Source organism: Haliaeetus albicilla, chromosome 19 (genome assembly GCF_947461875.1).
Source record: "Haliaeetus albicilla chromosome 19, bHalAlb1.1, whole genome shotgun sequence".
Classification (NCBI taxonomy): domain Eukaryota; kingdom Metazoa; phylum Chordata; class Aves; order Accipitriformes; family Accipitridae; genus Haliaeetus; species Haliaeetus albicilla.
Genome location: NC_091501.1, coordinates 26,980,948 through 27,004,733, shown reverse-complemented (window position 1 = coordinate 27,004,733; position 23,786 = coordinate 26,980,948). Strand labels below are relative to the sequence as shown.

The following is a 23,786-nucleotide window of genomic DNA, read 5'->3' as shown; positions in this document are numbered from 1 at the left end:
ACAAACAGAGCAGCCATTAACAGCTCCCAGCAACCACAGAGGTCAGACAGCAGCTGAATACAACAGTAGCTACAGCCAGAACGAAAGGTGTTCTTCCCACATTTCAAAGAGAGCGAGGGGAAAGCAAGCAAAAAATACTAGCACCAAGTCAGTCTTTAAAAATTAGAGGGGAAAAAAGCTCTCTAAGCAGAAACTCGAGAGAGTTTGCCTGCAGAAGGAAGCAACTTTGAGGTTTGGGGGCTAAACAACCCAAACAACATGAAATTCAGGGAGAAACCTCCATGGCTTAGACAAAAAAGTCCAGGAACACAGACCTGAAAATCTATAAATCTTCTGGTGTGATCGGACAATAGGGTCACAGCGTTTGTTAGTAACAGAGCCTTGCGCATTGTTTGTGCTAACAGCAGCAGAGAGCAGTTGTTGTAGAAACTCTTTTGAAAGACTGCATCTCTGACTGTTGCTGCAACTATGAAGGGCCAAACTAGAATGCACCCAAACTCCAGGAAAGGATAACCTTAAACTATTAGGAGCCTGCAGGAGAGCAAGTACAGGTGGTATATTTACCACAGGTAATAGGGATATTTCAAGGATTTTATTTTTTAAGCAAAAGAGTAGAACTTTTGAAAAGGGCTGCCAGATAGACAATGCAACAAAAGGCTAAAGGAAAATGGGTTTTGTGTTCCTGGACTAAAGGAAATACTAAAAACACATGTAGTCACTGATGGCATCTAAACATAAATGGGATCTAAATCGAGTGCCAGTTAGAGAAAAATTTTAATGGTACTGTGACAATCCTATCTTCGACAGCAAGTGCTATGAGATACTTAGGAAACATTTAATTTTAAATTCAAGGCATTAACACTGGCTTATGCCATCATTATGCAGTGAGACACATTTTAAAACAGTGTATCTGAAACCCCAAGAGGGCAGGTAAAATGAGTTTACCAAGTTATTACCTGAAGATGGTTCAAAATATTTGTACATTTTATAAAGAAGAAAAACATATGGTGAAAATACATTGTTTGAAGGTTAAAACTACATAACACAACTGGGGAGTAGGTCTGTTTCAGGAATGTTAAGAGTCCTAGATATGATAAAAAAATCAGTGCCTCTTATCTACTGCTAGAGGGTTCCTCCCCCCCCCCCCCCCCCCCCCCCCCCGTTTAATGAATTTATATGCTTTAGAAGAGTAAGGTCTTTGTAAAAGTAATTTCTTACCCTTTTTAAACAATTTTATTTTAGGTCAAGGTGTTTCAGCCTGCAGGCTTAGCAACCCAAGTCTTAGCTGTAAACTACCACCTAAGACGGGGCATGAGAACCGACTGCCTTCATTTTCACCATTCTAAGGGAGTACACGACGTCTGTAAACGATGCAAAAACGCTAGTGAGTCACCGCTTTCAGCCCGTCACTACAGCGAAGAACATTACCTGCTCTCCAGCCGCCTCACACCAGCACTAATCCCACCTACTACTACACCGCAGGGAGAAAAGGCCACGAGCGAGGCAGCCAGCGAGCCAAGGCCTTTATAAGTCAAGTCAGCCACCAAGCCTGGCAAGCAACTCCTCCGGCCGTAAGCCAGGCGGGAGCCGGCCCTGCCCCGTGAGTCAGCGCCCGGCCGGGCACAGCCAGCGCGGGATGCGACCTGACCCCCCCCCCCCCGCCCACGCGTGGTTCGGACACCCCTCCGCCACGGTCCGAGGCCTAATCTGAGGCCGTGAAGCACCGCGGCCCGCGGGAGCAGCTCTCCCGCCTCACACGGGCCGGCGCCGGGCGTGAGGGGGGGAGAGGGAGAGAGAGAGGCGCCGGCCACGTGACGAAAATTCGAACGGCCGGCGCGAGACCCGTCCCTTCCGCAAGGGAGCATGCGCGGCCCAACCGGCCGTCGGCAAGACGAGCCCGCCCATTGGGCTGCGGCGGCCACGTGATCCGGCCGCCGCCGGCTCCGCCTCCCTTTCCCCCTCCCTCAGCCGCGCTGAAGGGGGGTGGCGCATGCGCGGTGGAGGCGGCCGCGGGGACGGTGGTGGACGACACCTCTCTCTCTCTCTCTCTTTTTTTTAAAAAAAAAAAATTTCTTCACCGTCTTTCAGGAGGGACAAAATGGCGGCAGCAAAGCGTCTGGAGGACCCGGCCGGGGGATGGTGAGCGGTCTCCGGGCCCGGGCAGCCTGCGAGCAGACTCCGCCTCCTGCCCGCCGCAGTCTCAGCCTCAGCCCCGGCCCCGCAGCCCAGCACCGCGGGGGAGAGACGGCCGCCCGCCCCGCGGGGGTAAGTGCCGGCCAGCCCGCTCCTCTCCTCTCCCGCCGGCCTCAGGCAGGAGGACCGCAAGCCGGAGGGATGCCGGGTAGGGAGGGGGTTCGCCCTTGGAGCCTCCCGCCTCCGTGGGGGCCCGGTTTGCCGTGCCCGGGGTGGGGGGGGGACGGACGATGGCGTTTTGGCGAGCTGCAGCGGGGCGGGGGGGGCCCAGGAATACATCCCGTCGTGTAAAAAAGCGCAGAGCTCCTCTGTAACGTGCGTGGGGCGGGTGGGAGGCAGGAACTTCGGGTGTTAAGAGGGGGACTGCGGCTAGGCCTTGGGAAAGGAAGCAAAGCGGGACCGTGTGTGCGTGTGTTAAACCGAAAAGAGCCTACGCCGGAACAGAAGATCCTCTCAGGAAAGAAGAAAGGTGGGTCGGCTAGCAGGCGGCAGCTCTGCACACCCCAAAATACCGCAGGGGTTTCCTGCTTCCTCCAGGCAAGCTCGGGACTGGAACGCGTCCGCAGGGCTAGGCCTGCGTGTGTCCCCCCCGCGCCGCGGAAGTCCCGCGAGGGCCGTGAGACGCCGGTGACTTCTTTTGCCGCCTGGTTTTAGGTTGGGGGCTCCAGGAACGCAAGTTTGGTAGCCTTACGGTAGATAAGGGGGTATTGGGGAAAGCAAACGTTAAATCAAGTCTTGTTCTTAAACTGCTGTGTTAACTAGGGCAGCTGTAGTTACTAGGTGGGTTTTAGGAGTTCAACAAAACATCTATATTGCAGGGTTGTTTTTAAATAAAAAGAGCTGTTTCTCAAAATACTCCCATCTCGCCCTCTTCAGAACATTTGCTGCTAGAACTTCTTGACGGTTGTGATTATCAGATAGACGTGGTTTTGTGTTGCTTCCTGTTTCACAGGCTAGAAAACTCGTCTAGGATTCTCTTGCTCCTCTCTTCGTATATGTTAGGCTCTGTTGTCAGTATTCACGTAGAGAAATCCTGTAAACACAGGTGGGTGCAAAGAACCTGGAGCCAAGGCCAACAGGTTTACCCCTCTTCTATTAGTGGAGAACAGGCTTTCTAGTTAATGTGCTTGTCCTGCTTCAGTGGCCGGGTTAAGAGTGGTAATTTGATCTTCTGTGGAATCCAGTGGTGTAATTCTAGGTTTTACTAGCCTCTGAGCTCTGGCTGCTGCCAAAGACATGCAGTCTTGTCTTCCTCTGGTTGCAAGTGTTTGTATACCCTTGTGGGAAACTGTACTGGGGAGCCAATATAACTTTAAAATAAGTAGCTGTAATTATTTTTATTTGTTTTGTCAATGGGTTAGATTTAAATAGTTCCCTAGTCTGCCGAGAATCAAGCAGGGCATGGTAGGACCTCTGCTTTCAGGATGGTGTGGATTAGGGCATTTGAAAGTGTTTACACAAAACAATCTTTTGTCACTGTACTTCCAAAAGATCCTAATAACTTGACCTTATTTGTGAAGTGTCAGACCAAAATTCATGACTTTGACATGTGATCTCTGTAAGACTGCTGTGCAGCTGGATTTACTGCTCTGTTTAAAAATACTTCATCCGCTAAACAAGATGTTCTGTAACCATGTATTGTTCCCGTTTTCGGCTCTGAAATTCAACTATTTGTGGATTATTATTTTTTTTTTTCAATCTGGCCAGGTCATAATCGCAAACCTAAGAGGGTTTTTTTGAAGAGTTTTAATTTCTCTGCTCACTTGAGACTTAAATTGCTACAAAAATACATCTTTTCTTTGAAAAGTTTTCATATTTAGTGTCAGATGATATAATTAGTAAAAAAATTTTTTAATATAAAATCTGAGTAATGTGATTGCTTGCCAAGTTTTTTGGATACAAAATATCATAGCTGCATTCATTCTTTGTTTTTGCACAGCTGATAAGTTGTACTTTAGTAAAATGGAAATCAGAACTGTTACAGACATTCGTTCTCCAAAGTTGATTTCTCTTTACATTGCAGAGAACTCGCAAAATGATGATTGGCTGCTTACAGTAATTGCTTTAAAATCCATGATATGCTTTATGTGTCCTTTGGAGGAAAAATAATATGATTTATATGTAATAGAATTTTTCAGATTTCTAATTGGTAATATTCTGCTGATCTTGGTTTTTGTAGGAGAGCTTTGTCTTCATTCTTACCCAAGCTTTCTGTCCAGTTGCTTCAGTAGGTCCTCATTGGTGTTTATTTTAGGTACTATAAAGCAATTTAGTTTTCTCTTGCTGCTTACATGGGTATCCTGAGGCAAGATGGAGTGGAATATGGAATGTTTTAACCAGATCTTTCTTCCATGTTTTCAGTTTTTGCAGCCCTTCAGAGTAAGTGGTGAGCAGGTATATGGGTTATGGGACTGAAAGGAATTTCTCTAGCAGCATTGCTGCTAAAGAAAACTTACCCATAATTAAACTGCACGATTCCATAGTTGCTTAAATTTAAGATCAAATATGGCTTATCACCACAACTTTAATCCCAAGTGCTGTTGATTAACAGCTGTTGTGGCAGCAACAGAAACACACTTCATTTTCAACTGTCATTCCAGTTTTGACCTACTTCTATATTAACTCTGGTTCCCATTATTTGTTCTAAGTAATACAAATGGAAGATGACTGTTGCTTAGAAGTGAATTTCTGTGCAATTGATTCTATGCTTTTTCTTTTTTTTTCCCCACACAGGTGTGGAAAAATGGCAAAGAGAATTGCAGAGAAGGAACTGACTGACAGAAACTGGGATCAGGAGGATGAAGCTGAAGAGGTAAGATACACATTAGATCCTGCTCCCACCCCACCCCTGCAGGCAGTAGGGTAGTTATTTACATGTGCTATTTATCTTGTGGGTGAAATCTACAGTAAAATTGGTTGCAAGTGTAGCAATTAAAGATAATTTTTTATAAGTGATTTCTTTTCTTTTTATAAAGCGTCTAATATATGCAGACCATATGGCAAAGCAGCTTTTAACAGTTAAAATGACATCAGCAGCTCAGGGGAAAGGAACTTTACGTTTCTAAAGGGAATCCCAGGCTTGTTAAAATGCATAATGCTTTTGAACTCTTCAAATGTGTGATGGGTATTTACTGAGTTCACAAGAAAAGTGGTTTTGATTTCTTGAGATAAGTTTTCTTCATGTCTCATGTCTTTTTTTTTGAAGGTCAGTAATAGTTAATTTCAGAAATACGATAATTTGGAGCACTTAGCCGAATGTCCCTACACAGTCAGAGGAATTAAGCAAACAGTCAAATGATATGTTTCATCTGATTGTAAAAAGATATTTTCACATTTAGCGTCTTGTACTTGCTTATGGCTCATATATTATCTCTAAACAAACTGTGCTAGCTTCTGTACTGCTAAAACTATTAAATGTTAGGCCTATAAAATGTGAGAAGGAGAACTGACAGTAGACTTCCAGAAATTTGAATATAAGAAAACTTAATTTCTTCACTTATTACAGGGTAGTAATTAGTCATTAGCTGCCTTTGCTAATACTTGAACTACAGCAGACTGCAGAAGGTTGACTTACAGCATACATCTTAATATACCTTCTCCAAACTGAAAATTGTTTATAACAGTGCAATACTGACAGATTACCTTCAGCAAAGGCATCTCATGTCTTTGTTTAAAAAACAAAAATTAAAAAAAAATCCTGAATTATTGTTGTAGCAAAATTGAGATTGCATGAAGGGAAATGTAATGCAGAACAATAAAGACAAGAGGTTTGAAAGTATCAACTAATATCCAAGTAGCTGGCAAGCTAATCACAGTACTATATTTTTTTTTTTTATGTCTTCCCTTACTTGTTAGGGAGCAGTGTTATTTACATTTGTGTTCAAAAACTGATCTCAGCCATCTCTTCAGATGTGATGATTTTATGCCTTTCAAGAATTTCATTAATGAGTCTATAACTTCCTCTTAAAGGTGGGAACATTCTCAGTAGCCAGTGAAGAAGTCCTGAAGAACAGAGCTATTAAAAAAGCAAAGCGACGAAACATTGGATCAGAGGTAATGTAATCACTGAGCATTAGTCTTGTAGTTTGAGTCAGCTGCAAAATACGACATCCGTGCTCAGGTTTTTACTTATTTTGGCTTGTAATAATACCGTATAAAGCTATCGTGTAGAATGTATATGCAGCTAGTCAGCTCATACATGCAAATTAATTTTCGCTTACTGTTCCGTAGCAAGAGTAAGGCTAGAATGAAAAATGGGTAATGCTAGTACTGACTGGGTGAAGAGAGATGCGTAATTTTGAAGTATAAATGCAAAGTGTTTCAGACACGATGTCATCTACAGATGTAAAACAGCATTCGAACTGCTCCAGTTTCATTTTTTGCAGAGATGGAAGCCTGGAAATCAAAAGTTATTAGTTACCCATACTGGAGGGCTGGGGGATGTTTCAGAGGCTAAATAAGTAAAAGCCAAAATACTAAGCTGTTCTGAGAATGAAAAACATGTCTTTTTTTAAGAATGCTGCTACTTCCCCCCACCCCTGCTGTGAAGAGCTTTAGTGCCACCTACTCTTTGCAATAACAAATTGAAAATTGAAAGGAAGTTGGCCTTTGTGACGGGTTTATTCCCTGTGAAAGTATTAACCCAGTCCAACCAAACTGTAGTGCTTTCAAAAATGCCTGACAGATGCTTTGTCATATATATCTTTCTGTGAAACATTCTTTGAACAGGGCATGTGCCATGTTTGAAATAGAACAGAAACTTTACCTATCACTCAAATTGCTTTTGGAGTGAATGGGACTAGGCATAATTAGGGGCTAGATAGTTTTCTCCTGTGCTTTTGATTTTCCTTCTGCTGTCCAAGCAATGTAAATGAGGAAGCTGTCCTATCCCCCTTTGGCGTATAGTAGTTTTAACCACAGATGTGGTAGAGAATGCAGTTAACTAAAGGATTGTACTGGGAAGAGGTGATGCAAGAAATAAACCACAACTTGAACAGGAGGGATTCGGGGGCAAATGGAATGGGAAAACCAGAACTGACTGAGAAGGGGGACCAGGTGATTGTAGCAGAAATTGTCAGGAGGCTGGGAGTCAGCTGTTGGAGATGAAAGCTGGAAGAAGAGCTAGGATAGGCTGGGCGAAGTCCAAAAAGCAGAACTCATGGCAGGACACCTCAGGCTGCATAAGAAACCAGTGAAATATTTACAAAAAGGTAAACTTGAAATTTACCGATGTTCCTAAATGGAGCGAGCAGAATGCTGCAAAGAAAAAGACTGCAGTTCAACTTGCATGTCCAGAGGGGGAGGTAGGTAGGATTGATCAAAGAGAGACAGAATAAAAATAGCTACCCAGAAATGAGAAACAGAGGACTGCACTGGAAAAGGTAAAGCACAAAGGGAAACAAAAAGAGCCTATACCCACAAGGCCAGATACTGGAATAGAACCTAAAATTGGTAAGTTTTGCTATTTCTTCAGTGGCAAAAGTAGATGAAACTCAGAAGCAATTCTCCTTTTCCTCTGATGGCTTTCCAGAGACACTGAAAGTCTACTTCCAGTAATAAGTGCTCATTACCTCAAAAGACGGTATATGTAGTACCTAAAAGTGGCAGTGCTTCTTTGTGTGTTAATCACACTATATCTTTTAAGAACATGTAAGAAACCATACCATAAAGTTATATGGTTGTAAAGATAGTGTTCAGAACTAGGGAATTGTTGTGGTTTAACCCCAGCCAGCAACTAAGCACCACTCAGCCACTTGCTCACTCCTCCCCGCTTCCAGTGGGATGGGGAGGAGAATTGGGAAAAAAAAAAAAAAAGAAAAAAAAGAAAAAAGATGAAAAGCAATGTAACAAAAAAAAAAAAAGAGAGAGAAATGTCTCTTCTTGGGGTGCAAGTGATGCACAGTGCAGTTGCTTGTCACCCGCTGACTGATGCCCGAGCAGCGATCCACCCCTCCCAGCCAGCTCCCCCCAGTTTATATACTGAGCATGACGTTCTGTGGTGTGGAATATCCCTTTGGCTAGTTCGGGTCAGCTGTCCTGGCCGTGCTCCCTCCCAGCTTCTTGTACACCTGCTTGCTGGCAGAGCATGGGAACCTGAAAAACCCTTAACTTAAGATAAGCGCTACTTAGCACCAACTAAAACATCAGTGTGTTACCAACATTGTTGTCACACTAAATCCAAAACACACTGTACCAGCCACTAAGAAGAAAATTAACCCAGCTGAAACCAGGACAGTAAGGAAAAGGCTGCAGAAAGTGTACATATTACGTTATCAAGTACAGTCTATCTTTGCTTCTTCCATCAATCACATTGGAATATTTTGGGTAAATCACTTAAACGTTACATAGGTGACTACAAAGTATGCTGTTTTGATGAGTGGCTTGAAGTGTTGGACTCTTAATTGCGGTTGTAAATGCTAAAAGTTGCTGAAAATAGGACTGAAATTATGTATTGCTATGTAATTATTTAAAGAAAACAAGATGCTATGAATGTCTAAATAGGTAGTCAAACACATCTGCTGCTCTGAACAAGTTTTATGTATCCACTTCCTAGATCTAGTTTATTTTCATACCAAACATCCGAGTCCTTTAAAAATAGTAGCAATATGTGTCATAAGGAAGCTATTAACTTGGTTTACATAGCTGACTTAATAATGTATGAAATGACACACCGAACCAGGGTAAAACAAATGGAATATCAAGTGGGGATAGGATTTTTGTGGATAACATGTATGTAACTGGTTGTCTTTTTCTGCCCCCCCCCCCTCTTCTTTCCCCAGTCTGAAAGTGGAGGAGCTTTTAAAGGGTTTAAAGGCTTTATATTGCCTTCTGGAAAAGGAGGAGGTGGCTTCAGCGGATTTGGTAATGGTGCAGGAATAAAGCCTTTAGAAGGGCTGTCTAATGGAAGCAGTAGTGTCTCTAGCACTCCTTCTTTCAGCAGTTTAAAGACCACCTCTGAAACACAATCAGCATTTGGTAAGTTTTAAATAAACATACATATTTATGAACAAATTCAGCCATAAAATCTGTAGGGTTATTTTAATAGTGAAAAAACAAATTCAGAAAACCCTCTAGTTCTGTTTTAAGGTTTTGAGACTTTATTCCTCTTTGTAAGATTTCTTAAAAAGGTTTTAGACTGCTGGAGGGACAACTTATCAAATGCATGCAGTTTTAAGAGGTGGAAACTAAATTCATATTTGATCTAATACTGGAGGTAGAAGCTTTATAGGCACAAATGGGAGTGGAAGACATTGGCATAAGACACTCTGAATAGTATAAAACAGCTGATAACATGTTCCAGTTAAATAATTGTCCCAATTCTCTGAATTTAATTAAAAAAAAAAAAAAAAGGCAGCTAACAGAAACTGTCCGTTTAGTAGGACTGCAACTTCTTTGTGTGATTTTTTTTTTTTCTTTTTTTAAGGTCTTGTTTCTGTATTTTTTGCAGTTTTTGGTAAATATATGCCACATAGCTACAGGCTTAACTTTTTTCCCTGTACATCTTATATCACAAACAGTCTTACTAGGATTTTATCTGTTACATTTATACCTGCATTTTAAGACACTTGAAATATTTTGGCAAGTTTAACTCTAGTCTTATGCTTTGGTAGTCCCTGAAGAATACCAGTTCTATCCCTTTGTGTTAGAGATGCAGAAATGTGAACCATGCCACAGTGTTTGAGTCGGCATGCCACAGAATAGAAATGGTGGAGTTTGAAGTTTAGAGTAACTTAGATTTCAGTGATCTTAACTAAATTAGGAGAAACGTAAATATTTAATGATGATTTTCTTAATTTGCTTATTATAGTTTTTATACAGAAACCACTCAAAAATGTGCAAATCATGGGCTAGTGCATGCAGAGTTTTTTAAAGCACAAGTAGCAAGAGATAACTGAATATCTTGTTTTAATAACTGTTATAGCTTGGTAAAGCTTGAATTAAGATTTTGGGGGTTTAGGTGAAATAAAAAACTTTCTAGTATTTTAACGTTATTCTGTACAAGATTTCTTTAGACTTTTTTTATACAACTGTGTGGTCCATCTACTTTGCCTGTCCCTGAACTAACTAACTTTTCTAAATTTAGTGAGCTTAGCTCTCTGCTTACAGCATTGCCTGTTTACTTGTACCACACTATGGTTCACAGTGTTGTCATCCAAGAGAAGGTACATAACTGAGCAAGAATAAGTGATTTCATAAAGAAATATGGAGAACATTAGTTAGGCTTTTATGAGAACTCTGCTTTCTGGGAAGAAAAATGTTCTAAACCTTGTTTTTCTTCTAATAGGATCCACAATGTCAAATGGTCCCACTACTACTGCATTTACTGAGAAAAAGGCTGCAAGCCCAAAAGCTAATGGTGGCAGTCAACCGTCCTCATCTGGCTATGCTCAGAGTAAAGTTTGTAGCTCTAGTGTTTACCACAAACAGTTAGCAGCTTTAAACTGTTCTGTGCGTGACTGGATAGTTAAGCATGTAAACACAAACCCACTGTGTGACCTGACACCAATCTTCAGAGACTATGAGAAGTATTTAGCAAATATTGAACAGCAACATGGAAGCAGTAGTGATAGTGGCTCGGAAAACGAAAGCAACAAGACACCTGGCTCTCAGTCAGTTTCTACATTTGGGAATTCAAAGCTACAGCAAGGATCAACATTTTTGTTTAACAACAACAAAAGTGAGGATACCTCGGACAAAAAACCTGAAGCTGCATCAGAAAAAAAAGATCCATCTTTAGGAGCTACGTCAACTGTCTCATTTAATTTTGGCAAGAGTGTTGACAGTTCTGTTTTGGGTTCCCTTGGTTCAGGAACACTTAGTAGTTTCTCATTTTCTCCTGGAAATTCAGGTTTGTTTGGAAAAGACGCAAACCAGGCTAAGTCTGTCACTGCAATATCCACCAATGTATTGGAAGCTCAGACAGAAAGTGGAAATAGCGATGATAAAGGTAAATTCTATTTTAAATTATTATTTTAATGGTAAGCTGTGAATGTTACTTAAGAATACTGCAAAGATGAAGTAATACTAAGTTGAACTAGATCATAATTGTGCTTGAATTTGAAAGTGCAAAACTGTACCACTTCCCTGGAAATACCTGGTTTGCCTACTGTTTTAAGTAACACTAAAAGTATATGCTTATCAAAACCAATGTATTTGTGTCAGATTTATACTTCCTGTAATAGAATATAATTCTCCAGCTGAATACAAGACTTGAAATGATGAAATTTAAAGCAACTGCTGTGTTCATCTTTGAGCCTGCAGGACATTTCAATCCTGCTGCTTTTCCCAATGGGTTTATCAAGGGATGCAAAATGTGTAAGATACAGAACAATTTCATACATCTTGTGTAATAGACTGTAAGGCCAATAAAGTTACATACTACCTGACAGTTTTACTCTGCTATTTACTGAAGCTGAATACAGTAAGTTGTTAGAAATCCTAGCAGCTGAGGGACCAGAAAGGCATAATCCTGCCACTGTCTCTTGGCTGTCATTCCTGCCACTAATTCCCTTCCCCGAAATCAAACCTGGCTGCTGAAGTATTTATTATGCTTTACTTGTACCCATTTGTGGAGACTCTTCTTTGAATTGTTGTAACTTTTTTTTCCCCCTACAGAGGGTTTTGACGTCAAGTTAGACTTGTTAAGCTTTATATTTTGGGGGTTTGATTGTTTGGTGGGGGTTGGGTATTTTCATCCCATTTAAACTGAAGATGAGCATAAAGTTGCTTAAGGGGTGTGGATGAACAAAAAAAAAAAGTAAGACTTTTTTCTGTAGCTGAAGCTGCTTCAGAGCCCACATTGACTTAAACATGTATTGGCAATCGTTGACAGTCCACACATGTATATGTCAAATACAGCATGCATAAGCTAGTTCTAATACAATGCTAAAACTACCTTCCAGATTATATACTCATTACATATTAAAACTTTGTATTTAAAGGAGGGGAAGAGGAGGAGGAAGAGCCACCAAAAGTCATTGTTAATGAAATAAAAGAGGATGATGCTTTCTACTCAAAGAAGTAAGTGACTTTAACTTGGAATAGTGAATAGAATTATAACTTGGAGAATAATTCATACCTGCATATTGCTGCTGTTCATCACTGCAGTGCATAATTAATGATGTATATGTTCTTGGACTTCATAGTTAATACAGCTTGTTAGGAAGCCATATTGAATATGAAGTTCCACTCATAAAATACAGAACAAAAATGTGTAAGATCTTACTAAAATTCTTGTGTATCTTGGACACAACACTAACAGCTAGTTTGCATTCTACTTCCGATCAGTTTTTTACAAATGAAGATGATGTTTCTGTCTAGGGCTTGTAGCACAGAAATAATATACTGTACTTCTGAAAAATCAGTTAGGTGCTCAGCTATTTGCATAGTCTAAAATAAGACTCTTCGGTTGGAAAATGCTGATTATTGTATGAAGGAGTGAACAAGTTGTATTTTGAAGTTCAAAATGAGACTAGCTCTACTAGAAGCAGTTTTTCAAAGCATGTTCAGTAGTCCAAGTAATTGCATGTCTGCTCAACACTTGGCACAGAATTTGTCCTTCTGCAAAAAGTAATTTGCTTTATCTGAGAGAAGGTCCATGCTAATTTATGAAGAATGGCATTAGGTTTATTAGAGCTTTGCTTAAAAAATGTTTTTAAATTTTACATAAAAGTCCTATTATAACTTTAGAATGATACAGCAAGTTCTTATGGTTTTGTAATTAGTGTTTTTAAACAGTAGCTTACAGTTACTACTCCTTATAGACCCTGAGTACAGGTTACTGTGCATTTTACTTTTCCGTGAAAGAAGTGACATTTGTTATTTCAATACTGAAAGAAAGAATTAACTTTCTTGTTCTGAACTGGATGTACTATCTGTTAGCACATGAAACAAGGTAAAGAAGAAGAAAGATTTATGCTACTCACATCATGTTAACTCCTGATTATTGTTAAACTATTGGCTTACATATACATATATACCTCTGACTCACAGTGTGTTGATGTGTATTTGGGAGATATCTTTGATATCCTTGTTTTTTAATCTCTGCACAACTGCACAAACGAGGCTTTTTTTTGCACAGGTGCAAACTGTTCTACAAAAAGGATAATGAATTTAAAGAAAAAGGTGTAGGAACATTACACTTAAAACCCGCAGGAAATGAAAAAACTCAACTCCTGGTCCGAGCAGATACCAATTTAGGTAAGTAAATTTCTTCTAGTAGCAAGTCCTGATGTGAAATTCCCTGCTGAGCACTAGGATTTTTTTGTTACACAGCATAACAGACCCGATTAGTGAAAACCTTTCTACTGTTTTCAGTAAATTCAAGTATTGAACAAGCAATAGGATGCCTCTAATGAGCATTACAAAATAGTGCACATGAAGCAGTGCAAGGAAGTAAAAAAGTTGTGGTGTATGTTTGGGTATTCATTCCCCCTCACCCCTTTTTTTAATTTGAAGTGTGGCTTAAGATCCACAGTGAAGTATACATGTATCAGGTGTGATGAATGAAGAGGAACAAATTTTGTGCTAAAATGCAGGCCAGCTGCCATTTCTCTGCAATTCATCCTGAATATGTAAATAGTTGGCCATGTAGGCAGACATCCCTTGTACTTGGGGGTAAAGGGGATCATTCTATAGATCAGGCACGCAGGATTTTGCTGTATGCATTACTCTTAAAATGCATGCTGAAGTCCAGCTGTTGAATGGTGTTTTAGCTAACTTCAGTTGGATCACAAATGGTGGGTTGACTACAGAATTGGAGTAACCTGTAGTGTGATAGTTCCCTCGGAATATCTTGAGATGAACGTTAACACAGCTAATTAAAGAGAAAAAAACCTAACCATTTCTTTGCTTTTAAGAAATTAAGGGGAATTGATGTATTGAAGTTCTTAAGGTGTAACATTCTGGCTGAAGAGTGTTTACATGCTCAAACTGTGCAAATCAATGTTTCGATACTCATTGTTGAGAAACTTTGCTATGCTTCAGTACCCAATTTCAAGAAACTTGCATGTGGGGTTCACATGCACTTGACAACTTCCATAAAACAAGAGTAAATATTGTGCTTATAGAAGACCTGAGAACTAAAGCCATGCTGCACTGTAGGCTATTGGTAAATCTCACCTCACTTTCAGTTTATAGTGCACTCCAGTGAGTGTATATCAAGTCTCTGCAGGCCCATTAGGGGCAGTTTTCAAATACCCGGTGAGATTGCAACTCCTGTGTTAGTCACTTCTAAATCATCAACTTCTTTCAGTGGAGACAAGGTTTGCCAGATAAAGGGCAGTTCTTAGCAATAAAACTGAAGGCAGATGTATGGCAGAGTTGGCAGTGCTTTCAGCATTTCCTTGGGGATTTGAATGTGTTAAATAGAGTAGATGAAAACTTGATTTCTCCAAGTTACCTAGTCTTTAATACAAGTCTTGATTTTCACTCAGCTGATGCTAATTTTCATGATGTTGATTTACATTCCCTCTACCTTCATCTGAGGTGATGTATTAGGAAATCTTTCCTTTTTCTTCAGCTCATACACTAAGACATTTCGGCTTGGTGTTTCCAAGCATTGCTTTCTAGAAGCTGCTGCAGTCATAATGATGCACACTTTCCTTTTTGCTATCTTCACACAGTGCTATAATCCTTTCCTAAAATCTCACTGTGTTGAAAAACTGAACTGGAAAGGAAGGCGAAGACTGACTTTTCCCTAAATACTACTACCGTGTTCTGAACTATTTACCAGGTTTACAAAATGTGTGCATCTTCTGTGGAAGCAGATTTGAGTTTGTTTGCAACTGTTTTAATAGACCACTAATACTGAAGCTCTCAAACTCACTATGTAATTTAACAAGTTGACATAGAGCTGCTGTTAGTAACCTGGTGGTAGACCACATCAGATGTGTTGTATGATGTGAGGATACAAAGTACTTATTCTACCATAGTTTGTCCAATTTTAGATTAACATGTCTGTATGTGTGTTAAAGCTAACTTTTTGCTTCTGCTTATGAACTGTGCTTGATGGTCAGAATGAGTAACTTGCATAAGCATAAACTAAGCACTCTGATGGGATTCCTCATTTGCTGCTTCTCCCTTGTCCCCTTCCCTTTTTCCTGCGTGTCCCTACTATCATTTGATATTCTTCAGACTCCTCCCTTTAAAAAAGGAGGACACAGTCTTTCCAGAGATTTCCTCGTTCCTAATGAGGAAAGAAATCTGTGACAACAGTGGCCATGGGCAGATGCTTAGGGAAGAATAAGACAAGTATATATGACATTTGTGAATTGCCTTCCTTCTGAATACAAACTTAAATCCCTATTTAGTAAATATACTAACATCTGTATTGCAGTAAAAGCTGAAAAATTGCTAATTGTAATTTTTTTTTCCTCCTCGTATGCAGGAAACATACTGTTGAATGTTCTAATTCCACCTAAGATGCCATGTACAAGAACCGGAAAAAACAATGTTCTTATAGTTTGTGTTCCTAATCCACCAATTGATGAGAAGAATCCAGCTGTTCCTGTCACTATGTTAATAAGGGTGAAAACAAGTGAGGATGCAGATGAGTTGCACAAAATCTTACTGGAGAAAAAGGAGGCCTAAATAAGTTGCAGTCATTGATTTGAGGAATTATTGCCAAACTGCTGCTGCTCTTTTTTTCTTCCATAATTTCACTTGAACACTTAACTCTTTATTCTGATATTAAGAACTGTTACAGGAATTCTGGAAAAATTCTGTGAGGAAAAGCTAAACTAGCTAATAAAAGCTTTAATAGAACACAAGTCTTGGACTGTGCTCCCTCATTTTTCAGTATCTAAATGCAGGACCTCTTCTGGATAAAGCACATTGATTTAAATTAAAGCGTACGTTTTTAACACCGATTGAGTTGACCGAATGGACTGATATCAGTACAAAAATATGGTACCAGAGCTTCCTCACAGACTGCCGTGCAATGCAACAACCTCCTGTGTTGAGAAGGGAGGATGTTGAAGTTTAACTGTTGAAACTGTTTCTGGACTCCAGATTTTTAATTTTAATTGGTCTGTCATATTCTGGTGAGACTTAATTTTTCAAACTTGGTGACATCAGTGCACCCCAAGAACGACAGTGTGTATATTATACTGTGTTTTAATTCTTAACAGACTTGTGTGCTTTTGGGACTCGGAGACAGCATCTCCAGATATTTAAAAGAAAATTTGCTTGCGTAGTCTTGTTGACAGTAGTGTTTCTTAGAGAAGAACTGTCAGTTCTGTTCTTACTGTAGCAACAAGCTAATGATGTGCAATAGTACAAGCAGACAACTGGAAGACTGTTCATCTTGGACCACAACCACAGCTGGCGTTTGCTGACTTCTGACAAGTCAGAAGCAAAGGGTTGCAGTTGCACTTCCATTAACAGTCCCTCCGAGGTATTCTTCCCTAGTCCTTTGGGCTAAAACTGAAACCCAGCAGAGGCAGAGGTGTAAATGTTGTTGTACTCGTCTTGCTTCTAGTACTTTTCTGAAGATTCTCTTTTCACAAACAAATTTCAGGATTTTTATAGATCTTTATATTGCCTCTGGCCATTACCAGGAAATACATGCATAAATGTGTATCAGTAATTATTTTTCCCATGTGCTAAAACTACAGTGCTTTACTGCATTACATTAAGCAGTAGTTTGCAGCTTTAGGGACAAGCTTTCTGTTGCAAGTAGGGAGCACTGGGTTAACTTACAACTTAGTTTTCAGCTGTGTTAAAATGAACTGTGTGGCAATAATTTGTGGATCAGAACATCACCCTGTTCTCAGTTTCCATCTCAAATTTATCAAGACTGTGTTTGGTTATTTAATCCTTTTTCAAATCTTGTTTGCTGGAAACTCCTTCCCTAATAGTTGTTTTTCTGCTTCACTTTCAGCTCTGGGAACTACCCAAGAGCTAGATGTTAATATTAGACTTGAACTGCTCTTGGATCTGTCACACTGACCAGCTCCAGGCAGATGGAAGAAGCATGCCAACCTGCCTCTGGCTAATGCAACACAGAGGAAAAAATCCTATTCTTTAAAAATGCAGCATGATGCAATTCTCACAGGGGGCCTGGAAATCCACAGTAGTGGCATCCTGTGGGTGGGGAAAAAGGAGTAGCACCATTTGATTAGATGCAGCACATCTTACCTGCTCCCCACTGCTTGCGGGGACGGGGCTGGGGAGGATGGGGGCAAATGCCTGCCTTTAGTCCTAAATCACTGTACAATCCAGGTTATGGCCTTTTTTTCCCCCTCTTAACTAAATGGAGGAAAAACTTTATAGGATTTATAGCCCTCTTGACCAAAGTTCAAAAACAAAGGCCTTCGCTTACATTTCAGCTACACTGAGGTCACAGGAATTGCATTTCTGACACTCAAGTGTAAAGGGAGCTCAGATTATATTTCAAATAATATTTGAAATATGAAGTGGTGCCTTTTTTTTTTCATTTGGCTCAGTACTTAAAAGTAAGTGACATTACTTTCCTCAAAATAATGTGCTTTTTTAAAAAAAGTCTTGCCAATACCTAAATTGGAGGCCAAAAGCTGAAGGCATGCATATTAATTGCATATGAATGAAAAGCAGAACATTGCCTGAAAAGTTTATTACAGGCTCAGGTTTTAACGTCCAAGGGCTCAGTTAATTTTGCATTTGTCTTCTGACTGTAGTGTCTTAAACACATCACCATGCAGAAAGATTTTGAGGCTGGAGCGCTGGGTGTGGTAAGCAATTTATTATGCATCCCACTTGAAGAGCAGCTCCATACAGATTTATCAGTGGTCTCAGGTTTCTGTTTGGTTTACTTCCGAAAGCTCATGGCTATGTAACTGTTTCTTCATCCACTGAAGTGCGGACCAACTAACTTGAACAAGTGAGACAAACTGAACATCCCGTGCATCCTTCTGATTTGCCTCTGAAGTGAGGCGGTCTTGGGGTTTTGCACACACGTATTTGGCCCAATTCTGAAGCTGGCAAACTGAATAATGGCTAGTGCATCTCTGTCATGTTTTCAAGGGTGGACATTCTGAGGGTGAGCACAGAGTGTATGGAAAAATAAGTAGAAGAACAATAAATTGGGTTGGAAAAATTAAACTTTACAATATCTATGGTAACAAGTAATACCTTCTATTAGCCGTGGTAAAGACTATTTGAGATGAGACACCTTAATTCTTTAGCAATGTACGTATTTATCAGTAAAGCTAGGAGAAGGTATATAATTTGAATCTTGTGTTAATTAGTATGTCAAATATATGCATAAACACAAGATTTTAAACATTTTACACTGGGAAAGTTGCCACTAAAAGAATAGGGAAGAATTTTACTGCAAATTAGAGATTTTAATCAATATCATTGATAGTGACCCTGCAATTATCTGGACCATGAAGCAGGAAAAGGAAGCTGTGTACTTTTCACTTGGTGTTCAGTTATAAAGCACAACCCTTCTCTAGTACTGTTATAAAAACAAATTTTTGATAAATGCTTCAGTTTCTAGTTAAGAAATAGTAAAGTACATAAATACTGTAAAAAGCCAGAGATTCTTACATAGAAATAAAGGCCTAAAATGAGTTAAAAGCAAAAGTTAGTGGAGAACATAGAAATCAATATACTAATGCCTTTGTTACAAAGTGGTACATGCTATTCAAGGAAGGAATTTTGATCAGAATTCCAACTTAGTGAGGCATTCCTGTATCTTGGTAGATACTTAATATGTTTTAGCAGCTGGATATCAGATACCTGATATTAAAGATGCAAGTTTCCTCCCTAATTTGAGTTAATGCTTTCACTTTTTCAGCTGTACATAGGTGTTGGAGTGTCTTAATGGATCATGCATTCTTCCTTCTGCTGTGATTTTGAAGTTTTGGCTGCGTAGAAATCTTTCCTTTCCCTCTCACCTCCCCAAAATAGAAAATCAAGATGTCTGCTGCTTTTAACTATCAGAATCATCTGTGAGGGAGATTATTACAGTTGGTTTGAATTTTATTTTGAAATATTAAATGGCTATATGCAGGGGGGTTTTTTTGTAATGTTCTTAAAATTATCTATTTGGGAGCACACCAGGTGTTCCTATAATCCCTTTTGGTTGATGGATGTGAAAACGTAAATGAAATTTACAGTTCAAATGAACATGTAGAACGTAAACCAATTAGGAGGTACGCTTTACTGTTAAGGACTTCCATTCAGCTCCCTTTGCAGCACTGTAACATTTAAAATGTCCTTAAAAGACTTACTTTCTGATGCCTTAACTTATTTGCATTTGCTAAAATTTTGTAGCTGGTGCCTGTGTGCAGAAGTTAACTCACATTAAACAATTCAAAGTGGCATGAGCTAGCATAAATCCAATGAAAATGCTGAATGTGACAATTTGTTAATTGTTAATAGATTTCAAACTGCTCTGAATTTTTCAGTGGATACTTAAGTTTCACATAACTTGTCATGTAACAATGTTTTCATTAGTTCTAATACATTGAGGAAGTGTACAAAAATCCATGGAAAATGTGAATAAATGAATGGAAGATTAATTGTCTCGTGTGTATCCCTTTCACTTTGACTGTATAACACTGTATTAATAAAATGAACTTTACAATCAAGTTGCTTCCAGGTGAACTCCTGCCTAGAAAATCCTGCGCCCAGCCTTACTGCTGCTAAAAGAAGCAATGTCTTCCCCTGCCCCTTCCTCAGGCTGGCTTTCAAACCCGTCACATCACTAAGAGCCAGTTCAGCAAAAATGCTTTCTTCTTCTTCAAGGTCAGTGAGCTGAACGAGCTCGGAGGCAGGAGCCAGGGCTGCCTTTGGCCAGAGAGAGAAAAACTAGTTCTTGCATGCTAAGAGAATGACTGTAGAGATCGACCTCTAAAAATCCTTCCACTTGCAATATTAAAAAGATTTAAGAGCAAAAGTAATCTGTGTTTGCCGGATGACATATGTAGAACATATTTCTAGATCTAGCCTAAAAGCGCTATCCTAAAGCCAGGCCACAAAGTGATTGTTCTCTTCAGTGGCTTGTGACAGTCTGGCAAATGGCGGGGGGGAGCAGAGAATAAGATCAAGACAGACTTGTTATGACAAGTGTAGATCATCCTTCCAATGCACTGGGAACTGCTGAGACCACAAGCACCTGCCATCCAACTGTACTTTCTGCTGTTGGCCACTGCCATGCTGTTCAGCCCTACCTTAATTCTCTTTATAGGTCTGGAGCTATCCACTTTAGGTCCACAAATGGGAGCTACTTCTTGCATGAGGATACAACTATTGGTTAGCAAAGATTATCTAGACATCCCCCCAGTTACAATGATTGGGAAAACCAAGAGCTTATGTTGCAGTTTTAAGGATGCAGTTGCTATCAAGAGCACCACATTTCTACTTAAATTGCCCAGTACTTTTTCTTTAAAAAAAAAACCACAACAAAAACAAAAAACACACCCCAAAAAACAACTTCATGCACTTGGGATGTTGGCATTATTCCACATTTCTGGACATCTAGTTCCTTCTTAAAAAGACGGCCAACACCGCTTACAGAGTCTCCTTAGTTTTCATCAGCCGTAAAGAAAAGAAAGCAAAGTAACAGTTCTTGAGAGCAGAAACAAGCTTATTATTCATTTCAGGCAGGGGCAATCTGGGACATCAAATGCTTAATGCTTTGCTCATCACCAAAGATTTTACCACTTGAACAACAGGAAGGGGCAAAAGTAACAGTGCAGAAGACAGCACATCCTCGACACCCAAACTAAGAAAATGCAACACTCCAAGAACAGTCTGCATTCATCAAAATCAGCCTCTTTCCTAACAGAGCAGACCAGTTATAGCAACCAAGTCATACAGAAGTCGGAACCGATTCATCTGAAACGCACATCAAGTATAAGCTAAAGGCTATGTACATGTCATCGGCCACAAACATAACGAAGGTGAGAAGTAAACTTTAATCATGATCCAAACAATACATCGACAGACAGGTTACCTGCTGTAATCGATCTCCTGCTAAAGACAAAACCGAAAGCCAAATGAAGAGTAACAGCCAGCCAAGTAATTTTGACTAACGCAGCCTTACATATGACACGACATTTGAAGCTGTGAGTGAGTTCAGACTCAACGTTTGGTAAAGAGCTTTCTTTGGTAAAATGTTTGCTTTGTAGAAAGGTCATAAGACAGGTAAGACAACTAAAGTTTAGGTGGAGAAGAGCAACAAACGTCTTTGGATATTCTGTAGATGACAGCTGGATTACAAACCTCTGCACTACTGCACAAGTTACAGTATGTGACTGTCTGAGCACCCGTCACTGACCGACCTGCATGACATACAGGAGGAGCGGCACACAAAAACCAAAGGCTGCACAAGAGGAGTAAAGAGGTATAAAAAGAATTTACATTGTTTGAAGTAGTCATCGATATACGTATCCAAGTTTCTGTTATGGTAGTATGCTGCTCATTTTCCTAAGGCATCATACTCCTTCAGAAATTTTTATTTGCATCTGAGCATCCTGAATAAGCAGTACAATAAATATTCCTAATCATCAGTTTAGTGGGCATTACCATTAGGAACATCATAACCTTTACCACGAGGTAGTGCAGAAATGGATCATCTCTGGAAGTTTGCAGAGGCTTCAAAGATATAAATAGAATTTGCCTGCTCAGGCAGTACCTAAGTAAAAAGTCTCTGACTGTGGCTTACTACCTTATATCATAGATAACATAATACAGTACAAAATTTTTTGTCTGTTGGTCAATGCTAGTTTTGGAGCCCTACCTGAACTGGTGGGCGCTCGGGGCAGTCTTCTTACCCACAAACGGTAATGCTGTTGACTGCAGCTCCAGGGAAAACTTGCAGATGGTTTCTCCATAGTAAAAAGCAAATTCCTAACACTGAAGAGAAAACGGTAAATCATATACCAAATTTAATTACTTTGGCAGTTTACGGAAGAAGTGTTTCCCTACCTTTACAATGAAGTCAGAAATGACTACTGTGAACGATCACCTGTCCTGATATCCTTACATGCTGGGCAGGTCAACTGTGGAGGTACTTACCAGGAAGCACATAATTCAGAATTGTTGCTGTGAAGGAAGCTTGAAGATTAACTTCTTGCTTCTTGATGCTACATCTATCGCTCTCATTTTCAAAGCAAAACCTAGTCTGACACTTGCAGTGATGAGCAGGGACAGAAGAGTGGGTTCTGCCAACACCCTTGTCTTTCGGGAGCAAAGGAATGCCTCTAGACTTGGTGCAGGCTTAAGGCATTCTCTAAGTGACATAGGTTTTTGATGAAGACACTGGCTGCATCCGAATTAAAGGTTGAGTCTGAGACTTTGAAGAGTCCGTAGACTAGTGAACTGCTTTTGCTGGATTTCCCCAGCAACATTGCTCCATCAGCAAAAGCAGAACCACAAACAGCCTTTTGTCTCGGGGCGAGATGGGAGGCAGAAGAGCATGGGTTGAGTAATCACATATTGTGAAATACTAAGTTATGAATCACCAGAATCAACTGAACATTGGCCTAAATAGATAACAGGGAAAACATTAAAGCAGCTGGAACTAACACTTTGAGACAACGCTTTTTTTAGATGTAGGTGGTCTCCACTGGTCTGTGCAGGGTGACTTGGTCTTTTTGACAATAATCAGCCAGCTCCATTCATTTCAATAGGGTTTTAAAACTGTTTATTCCCATCTTCCCTTAACCAATTTCTCTGAAGTGAATTCAGGACCATGCAAGTTAACTACTTGCCTACTTGTTCACAAATTTACATTACTATCTAAAGTCCATCCGTGTAACAGCAGCAGCATCTTCAGCATCATGCTCACACCTCCGCAGGCAGCAGCCGCCCCAGTCTGCTTCCCTTAATGGATGCCTCCTCGCCCCCTCCCATCCCTCACATTCATCCTACACTCCGACAAGGATGTTCTGCCAAAAGATCATTCTTTTTGGGTAGGTGCCATAGGGTATTCATCGCATGCAGGTACAATGACAGCTATGCGGCTGGCCAATTTTATCTTCTGCAGTGGAAGTGCGGTAGAAGTCCACACTCCTGACACATAACTAAATCCCATTTCTGCCCACAAGCACTTCCATCTTGTCTGAACAAGCAAATGGATCATCTGCCTTGGTTTTCATACCACCATCTCAGCCAACATTAACCCTACTGGAAAAAGCCAACTAGCTTGACTTGGGGAAGAGTGTTCTGGCTTAACAAATCATAAACGACTTATTTCCCATGATGAGATCACCAGATCCCATCCTTACCCCTGTGAGGAACCAAGCTGGGGACAGAATTTGAATTAACTCATATTTTCCTTGACATATTTTAGTATCTTTTCTTTAGTGAATAACATCTGCTCCTCCCAGATTCTCATCTACACTGTTAATGGAAAACTGGACCCACAGTCTTCCTGCATTTTACTCCTTTGCTTTCATAAAACTTTTAATTACAAGTTTCAGGAACAACATTTCTGACAGGAGTACACAAGTAACTACTTGTTGGCAAAGATGCGTATTTTTTCTCCAATCTCCAAAGTGTGATTTTACTTTGTAAAATCAGACCTTGATGATAAGCTTGTGTGCCAAGCAACATTACGGTATTTCTTGGGAGCATCTCTCCAGCTGAGGACAGGCAAGACA

General features: G+C 40.1%; 1 protein-coding gene across 2 annotated transcripts; it reads left to right on the top strand.

The window, feature by feature from the left end:
* The first annotated feature begins 1,996 nt into the window (after positions 1 to 1,996).
* NUP50 (nucleoporin 50) lies at positions 1,997 to 19,700 on the top strand. Of its 2 annotated transcripts, XM_069806931.1 has the most exons (9): positions 1,997 to 2,265; positions 4,373 to 4,447; positions 4,927 to 5,005; positions 6,163 to 6,246; positions 8,973 to 9,168; positions 10,478 to 11,140; positions 12,135 to 12,213; positions 13,274 to 13,392; positions 15,581 to 19,700. In XM_069806931.1, exons 3-9 carry the CDS (start codon positions 4,937 to 4,939, stop codon positions 15,781 to 15,783), a joined length of 1,413 nt encoding a protein of 470 aa, XP_069663032.1. In that variant the 5' UTR covers positions 1,997 to 2,265; positions 4,373 to 4,447; positions 4,927 to 4,936; the 3' UTR covers positions 15,784 to 19,700. The 2 variants fall into 2 exon arrangements, with proteins under 2 accessions (XP_069663032.1, XP_069663030.1); XM_069806929.1 differs by lacking the exon at positions 4,373 to 4,447.
* The last annotated feature ends 4,086 nt before the right edge of the window (positions 19,701 to 23,786 follow it).